The 8,523-nt window shown below is 41.2% G+C and overlaps 1 protein-coding gene across 3 annotated transcripts; it reads right to left on the minus strand.

Moving 5' to 3' along the window:
* Positions 1-245: 245 nt before the first annotated feature.
* On the minus strand, positions 246-7,524 carry gpr27 (G protein-coupled receptor 27). 3 transcript variants are annotated; one of them, XM_072472244.1, is made up of 2 exons: positions 7,225-7,524; positions 246-6,181 (listed from the first exon to the last, which is right to left on the minus strand). In XM_072472244.1, exon 2 carries the CDS (start codon positions 5,976-5,978, stop codon positions 4,863-4,865), a length of 1,116 nt encoding a protein of 371 aa, XP_072328345.1. In that variant the 5' UTR covers positions 5,979-6,181; positions 7,225-7,524; the 3' UTR covers positions 246-4,862. The 3 variants fall into 3 exon arrangements, with proteins under 3 accessions (XP_072328345.1, XP_072328346.1, XP_072328344.1); XM_072472245.1 differs by having other exon boundaries at positions 7,115-7,524; XM_072472243.1 differs by lacking the exon at positions 7,225-7,524 and adding an exon at positions 6,367-6,483.
* Positions 7,525-8,523: the final 999 nt, after the last annotated feature.

An 8,523-nucleotide genomic window follows, 5' to 3' on the forward strand; every position in this document is an offset into this window, starting at 1 on the left:
TGGAATCGCAATAAATCTAACCAGAAAGCTGGGTCTTTTGTAAGAAACTGCTTGTATTTAACACTGTGGTGAAGCCATACTTACTTAAACATTTTCACTGCACATTATAAAGACAGACTACTTAGGTTCTGTGACATGTCTAACTAAAAAATGATTGTAGTGGCTTCCTTTCTTGTTTTATCCTATCTGAATGGTCAAATTAAACATCTGTACTTTTAAAAATAATTAACACCAAAACATACAAATTGGTGAATCTCAGTTTACTTTTATAAATTGGGAAAATAGTTTGTGCCATACATCCTATTAGACCAATATAGGAAATAAATAGTACAATTTTTCAGGATCACAATTACCCATTGAGGCTCCCGCACTCCTACTACCACCTTGACCATTCTATTGAACTTAGGCAATAATACAGCCGCAAAGACGGTCTTGTCATTTCTTATGGAGTTATTTAAAACATCCAGTTAGAAAGTTGGATTTTGGTGAAACACAAATTGCATATTACGTATTGCAATATAGATTATGTGGATTAGGCACAGAAATATTCAATTTCTAACAACTTAATCTTGTGCCTTAAAATTAAAAGTTAAGTGAGCACCTTGAACTAACATTGTCAGTAAGCCTCCATAAAATAGAGTTTAAACCATTTTGCTGAAAACCAGTAAAACAGAAAGACTTCTGGTACTTCAAGCCAAAACACATTTCACAACCAGAGGCTGTGGACCTAAGTTGTTAAGGCAAAAGCTTAATGGTAGCATCTGCTGGCATTGACCCTGAAAAATGTCACTTTTATCTGACTTTTGGGTTTTTTTGTGATGAAAAGTTGAGAATTTATGGAGCCAACCAGCTAACACGTGGTTAAAATTGGTTCCAAACAGACATCTGTTTAAGGTAGTCGACAACTAAAAGTTAATCCTTACAATGGGGTGTAATACCTAGGTAAACAAAGTATGGAGGGTAAGAAAATGTTACTTTTATGAAAATGAAAGGTATAAAAGATGGTGTTTATAAACCCAAATGAGAGAAGGAAATCAAAAGGAGTTATTTAAGATGGTTTCGTTCTCAGATTCTTTTCATTTATCTAAGTTGTCATAGATTAGAGATGGAGGTGCACCACTTTAATGTCCCAAGTGGAACATGAGCATCCCAGAAGAAGGTGACATAATCAGCTCTGCTAAGCCGCATGATAAGGTTGTATGGCACCCAAGAATCATTGTTAAAGTTGCAAGCTTATCAACAATAAGTTGAATTAACCAGGCTTTCAATATATCCAGTCGGCTTGTTGTTGAAAGGTATAACATTTTCAGCTACAGTGTCTAATCAACACTAACCTTGCTGGCTTTATGTTAATTTCAAACATTGTGTTTAATACCAGTTTGCAATTAGTGAAACCTAGTTGATGCTGAATTACTTTGATACATCGAATTGTCTTTACAAACTTAATTTCATTCCATCCATGTGGTTGGTACATTGTATACTCTGTTGACAATTGTTCTAAGTTTTAAAGAAGAAATAATAGTTCATGATTTTGTTATCTTGACAAGAAGTCAACTTAGCTCATTTGGTGCTGCACTGGAGAAGTTTGATTTATTATATAATGGTTAATGTGATTTTGTCTTGTTGGTGCAAAATGGTTTAATCAAGTGGAGTTTCGATAACTGATAATCCCCCAAATGTAATCAGTGAATCTTCCTATGGTTCTTTGATGAGAAGTTAAGATGGAGGAGTTAACAATTTATCTGATGCTACTTCCTTAGATAATATACCTTGTAAAGATTCTGGCCATTGTATTTTTCTCACTAAATTTCATTTTTTCTATTTCCATACCAGCAGGCTTGTGCCCTTTCTGAGTGAGATAGCCAACTAATGCTAAATAATGCTGACAGTTTTATATTCATGGATGCACCACCCCCACTGTCAGGAACACAATCATTTCACATAGAATCACCGCAGTCACCAAAGATGGAAGACTTTGAGTCTGAGTTGCATTTATTTTGGTGCAAGAATAACACTTTAACCCGCAGCACCACCCAGTCTCTGGGTGGAAAAGTAAAACTCACTTTCAGTCTGAATTTGTAAATTCTTGAATTATTTGTCACCATTTGGCTGAAATGATTTGTACATTTAGCATTAGGTTTGACTGATACCCTCTGCAAAGACACACATAAATGCTCTTGCAAATGAACATCAGAAAATGTTAAATTCATTATTGAGCAGAATGTATCATGACACCAGAAATTATGTTCTATAATTACCAATGACGTCTGTCACTTTTATTTTTGCCTTTATGTTTGCACCACTGATACTCTAAAATTTTCAGTTACCCGAGGCTGTTGAATTTTCAGGTCACTGAGCCCAACCTTCTTTAAATCTTTTTTGCACATTCTCAGTTTAGTGATCAAACAATATTGAGAAAAGTGAAAGCTGTTCAGTGTGACCATGGGAAATCTAAAAATGTCCTACATGGTGCTAATAGTCCTAATTAAAAGGATTTTGTCAATTTATATTTAAAATGGTATAAATAGGTTGAGCAGTGGATAAATGTGGAATACAATTTCAAGCCCATTTGGAAGGAACACATTTATAACTCACTCATGGGACAAAAAAATCCACAATCATTAATTCTCTCGTTCTCTCAATTCTCTCATTTCTTTAATTTCAGATTGAGTCTATGATGTTTTTGATGTCTTAAGTTGAATCAATGTTGGTCAACTCATGCTGTAGTGCAACGGAATTTGCTAATGACCATGCATATTTCATCATACTCAAATTATAGAATTCCAGAATCGCTAAACTATTAATTATTCCTGAGGATAGGTTTTATTGTATCAAATTTTTTACGACACTAAGACCAATTTACATCTTACATCATAGGTATTAGATTCAAGCACCTCATTTTGTCACCTTTAATCTTAATTTGGTATTCAAACACAACAGCTTTTCACTTCAACCCTTTGATCATGTGGTTTGTAATATTTCGACCAACCTGATTTTTCTCATTTAATTACCTACTTACTTACAATGTCTTTCTCGGCCTTCTTTTTATTTATTTTTGTTACACCATTTATTTATTTGACTTTTATTAAACATCACAATGTTACAACCCACTTTATAGTCAAAACCTCGCTAGCAAATTGGATGGGTAATAAAAGGCCTCCAGTATATTTAATTTATTTTCATAACCTTTATTTTTTTCAACTTTGTGACAGGGTTCCAACATGCCAAATAAAGTATGATAGTTTTCATTTTAAAAATGTTCTCTTTCACTTTCACATTAACAAAAGCAAATGATGAATTGTTCTAACTTATGGGAAGGAGTTGTATCATTCCAGAATAAGTTACACCGCAGTTTAGTAAGTTGCATAGCCTAATTAAATACAGTACACTTATTTCATTGTGTTGTACCATGTGTTAGAGCCTTAGTAATATATTGATCCAAGTCAAATGCCCAGTAAAACATTTGCATTACAATCTCAGCAACAGGCTAAACAAAGTAACGGCATTCTGGTAACATTTACCTGATCTATGTAGACATTTTTGGCTGTCATTTCTTGCATAATAGTTTGAAACTGGTGAGCCATTTATTAGAATTAAGTTGCATTTCAACAACTTTTGCCAGTTTCTATGCCTTTTGAAAAATGTATAGGAACAAGAATTATCCATTCTACGCCCAGCTAATTCTGTCATTCAATTATTCAACTAAACCATAGCTGATCATAAGAAAGTTATAATCTTAAAGCTGAAATTAAAAATTGTCATCTCCTATAGGTGAGATAGTTCCTTGGATATGGCTCCTTTGTTTCTAGAATTGGCTTGTTTATTCATGGTTGTCATTCCTTATGGAGCAAGACTGAAAATTGGGCTCTCAGTTTCTTATTTTCTGCTTAAATTACATCAGTTGTAACCTTTACTAAAATGCACTCCAAAGTACATTTAATTTGAGATCCATTCATTTAATTTCTCACTGTGGAGAGAAAAACTCTTCTGCTCAGTAAATTTATTTTCAAGTAAAAACAGTGGAAATGTACAAGAGGAATAAAAGCTACCATCTTGAATCCATCAAATCATGAGTACAGTATAACTTTCTAAGTTGTTAATTTTGTATGACAATAACTACAGCTAACACTAAACCATTAGACTGTTATTTACATTCAGCTATTGAAATTAATTTAAAATTGACATTTGTTTTTCAAAGACAGTCTGTAAAATGTACATTAAGATATGAAATTGCAAAAAGTAACGTTTAAAGGTCAAAACATTTCTCCAATATATTATAACGCAGAGAAACAAGCTAAGAAAATATCAAAAGGGAAGGTAGGGTCATATAAAGTTCTTAAATTGGAGAGAGGGGGGAAAGGTGTCACTGAAATTATGATTTGTACAATTTTTACATTCCAGTTCGTTTTCATCTTCTGGATATTAGCAAATAATTCACTGGCCAGTGTAAAGAACAGTGCAGCTAGCAAACAAACAATAAACTAATTTATTGTAAAACAACACTGAGATTGGGGAAAGTGCTTATTCATGTTTGAATTCCCTGATTAATACGTTCTCGAGCACTCAGTAATTCTTCTATCAAATTGGGGCGAACGCAGAGATGACGTTAGAGATCCCAATATAAAGTAGCCTCGATGCGTATTCCAGAGGGATTAATTTGTCCTCAAAACACTCCACTCAGCGTCTCCCATGCCTTCAATGTAAACAGAAACCAATGGATTGACTGCCCTGTGGCCAAGATTAATCCGCCAAACGCCTGCAAGTACATCATTAAGATTATGCTGGATTTTGGTGTAGTGTGTGCTATGTGTGGGGTTGGACAAAGAAAAGGTGATGTACGTGTTCCTGCTCTTCAACTGTCTCTAAATAACGCAGTAAGCTTCCCTGGGCGTCTGTGTGCTTTGAAAACAAGGGAAGTGGGTTCTGAAGCAAATCCTCAGCTCTTTGTTGAAGATAAAGCACAGGATGGGGTTGACCCCCGCCTGAGCAAATGTCATCCACACGGCAGCGGTCAGGTAGACCTGTGGGATAGTGCTGGCTTTGACAAAGACCCGCAGGTAGCAGGCCACAATGTAAGGAGACCAGAGCAGCAGGAAGAGGACGGTGATGATGTAGAACATCCTCCCGATTCTCTTTTCCATCTTGAATTCATCCAAGACCAGGAGTCTCTTGTTCTGGTTGTGGGTGGTCTGCCTGATGCCCACCAGGGTTGGGGGGGTGGGCCCCCTGCCGAAGCCGGCGATCCAGTTGGCGGCCGCTTGGCCCGTGGCCCCGGGGCCGTGAAACGTCCAGTTTTGGCTGATGGCCGGGATGAGCTGGGCGGGCTTCATCTTGCGGTGGTCGTACACGAAGAAGATGAGCTTGACATAGACCATGTGGGTGGCGGCGATGATGACCGCCAGCATCAGCATGAAGCCCAGGGTGTCGTTCGCCTTCACGTAGCGGTGCTCGAAGATGCACTGCTCCTCCTCCCGGATGAATTTGTAGGTGCCCACGTCGAAGACGGGCGGGAAGGCCATGGCCACGGACAGCGTCCACACCATGCAGATGACCGCCACGCAGGTCCACACGGTCATCCGCTTGGAGTAGAAGCGGTGGTGGGCGATGGCCATGTACCTGGTGATGCTGATGCAGAACATCATGAAGGCGGCGTGGAAGCAGAAGAGGACGGCGGCGAACGCGATGATCTTGCAGCTGAGCAGGCTGTAGGCCCAGGCCGAGCCGCTGCTGATGGAGATCATGACAAAGGGGAAGCAGAGCAGCGAGCGCGCAATGTCGGCCAGGCACAGGTCCAGGAGGAAGTAGTAGGGAGCCCGGTGCAGGCTCGGCTCTTTGAAGATGAGGAAGGAGAGCAGCAGGTTCCCGGTCAGGCTGATGCAGATGATCAATCCCAGAGAAGCCAGTTTGACGGCGGAGGCGGTGATGGCGTAATTCTGAAGAGAACTGTTGGTCTCTTCCAACTCACTGGCGTTCGCCATGTATGAAAAGCTGACAGCCTCGATCCTCCCTGTTCAGCCGCTCAATCTTTCCATTTCCATCGGAAAGGGCAAATCACAAAGTTCCTCCTCATCTTCGCTGGGAACCCCGTTGCCCAGGGGACCTCCTGAACCAAATGATTATTATTGTTGTTATTCCCTCCTTGCTTTTGTTTGCCTTCATCCACCCTGCAGACCAATCATTTCTGAAATAGGAACGGGAGACATTTGTTTAACTGAATTCGATCTGCTCTCTTAAACCCCCAGCAGCAGCAGCAGCTTGTGCAGTGTTTACCAAACCCAGTAACGGTGAAACCACAATACATACAAACACACACACACAATCGTCCAGAAGGTAACACGGGTTGAAAATCAGAATAAATACTAATACCTCTTCTTTCCCAGCCATGGCAGGGAGCAGAACTTCCGGTGAGTGGTAATAGAATGACTTTAGGGTTAGAATGAGTCTGCGCAGAAGAGAAGGTGGTGGCAGCCCCCCCCCCCCCCCGCCGCCGCCTTAAAAAGATGCCAATCCCTTTGTTTTCAGCCGGTAAAATCCCTGACCCCCGCCTTCTGGCCAGCCCGGGATCCGAGCTTTCTCTTTGCATGGAGGCAAATCCAATCCTTCCAGCCCAACTGCGCAGGTTCCCTGCTGCACTGTGCAAGAATATCATCTCCACCCCCCTCCCCACCCCACCCTCAATTCCCCCCCTGGCAAAGCAGGGTCGCTCTTCCGTGCTGCTGCCTCTCTCCACAAGGTACCCCAGAGTGACTGGCTCTAACCAGTGTTGATAAATACAAAGAAATGACAGTCTGTCGTCTCCTGTTTTTATTTTTCAACTATTCGCAACACAAACCGTGTCCACATAGATATATGATAGCAAGAGTCCATTATACATCAGTGGGAATAGGAAACTCTTTTTTGTGTGTGTGTGTTCTGTTTGCTGCCGATTGCATTGATAACCCGGAGGATTTGTTCTCGAGGGTACGTTACACGGCAATTCGCCCCCATCTGTGAGTTGCAGAGATGAAAGCCTGACCCTGGAAATGTCGGTTCCCGCTGCACATATGCATAGTAACTCAATAAATACAAACACATACAGAAAAACATACAACGCACGGTTGACAAGAATTAACACCTTAACTGCAGTCAGAATGTCGCTGCTATCCTGTTGGTTTTCGATTCGGGGTGGGGACGAGGGGTGGGGTGGAATTAAGACTTTCGAAATACATCGCAATCTCTGCCCACCTTGTTGTTTAAATCCGATGCACGTTTTGTATTGTACTCTCAGAGTACAAAAGCTCGATGCAACAGATAATCCATTTTACACGAATGCGGCGAAATACCTGTGTGTTTTTTTTTTTGGTTAAGGTTTTTTTTCCAGCAGGCACTATAATAGCAACATTCGAAATAAATAAAATAAGTGATCTGGTAGCTCTGACACAAACAATTGGAGCAAACCCGCCTATTCGATGCCAGCTTGGAAGCAGCTGTGACTCTCCCCTGCTTGAGGTTTCCTGTCCTGTAGTTAATACACATGCACCCCCTATGGACACGTTCGCTATAGCTCTGATCCTGTCACAAGGCAGGCTTCATTGTTAAAGCCCGAACAGAGAAGCTCAGAAAGATTTCTGGGCGACAAAGCTTGGTAACGAATCGGATATTTCCCGATGGGAGGGGGGAAGAGGGGAGGGGGAGAGATAAGGGGGGGTGTAGATAGAGCGAGGGGAGAGAGAGGGGGGGGGGGGGAGAGAGGAAAGGAGGTGAGAGAGAAAGGGAGGAGAAAGAGATGGGAGAGAGGAGGGGAGAGATAAAAGGGGGGAGGGGGAGATATGGTGGGGGAGAGAGAGGGAGGAGGACAGAGGGGAAAGAGAAAGAGAGAGAAGGGGAAGAGAGAGGGGGGGAATTAGATACTCAGTCCCGATGATTGATGAGGAAAGCACTAAACCCCACCGCAATCGCATTGTCCAGATCTTCAGTAACAATGGAGTGAGTATAATTTAACTTCTCATAGAACAACAGCTGGAATTTTAGATCGGGCGTTTAACGGAGTGAAATGTGATCCAACACTTTGAGAGCAGCTACGTGAGACACTCGAGGAGATGGCCAAATGCTTCGTCAGGGATAGGCGCTCTTACTAAGGAGGCAACAGGTAGAGGTAGACAGACCTTCGAGACTTAGCAGTTGGAAGGCAGAGCACCAATCGTAGAGATATTGAAGTGGGAGCGGATCCAAAGAACAGAATTAGAGCAGGAGAGATATATCGGAGGGTTGTAAGGCTGGAGAAGATTACACAGACAGGGAAGGGCGAGACCACAGAGGAATCGACAGAGTCATCCAGACTCGAAACGTTAGCTCCCCTTTCTCTGCAGATGCTGTCAGACCTGCTGAGAATGAGACCTCCAGTATTTTCTGTTTTTGTTTCAGATTCCAGCATCCGCAGTCATTTGCTTTTATCTTAGAGGAATTATGATAATAAGGAATGGAATTTTTAAATCGTTGCATTGTTATAACAATTCACATTTGTAATTGGACTCCAGTTTTATG

The sequence above is a fragment of the Scyliorhinus torazame genome, chromosome 13, assembly GCF_047496885.1.
Source record: "Scyliorhinus torazame isolate Kashiwa2021f chromosome 13, sScyTor2.1, whole genome shotgun sequence".
Lineage (NCBI taxonomy): Eukaryota > Metazoa > Chordata > Chondrichthyes > Carcharhiniformes > Scyliorhinidae > Scyliorhinus > Scyliorhinus torazame.

Coding starts and splice junctions, on each gene's coding strand:
- gpr27 (XM_072472244.1), bottom strand. CDS start 5,978: ATGGCGAACGCCAGTGAGTTGGAAGAGACCAACAGTTCTCTTCAGAAT.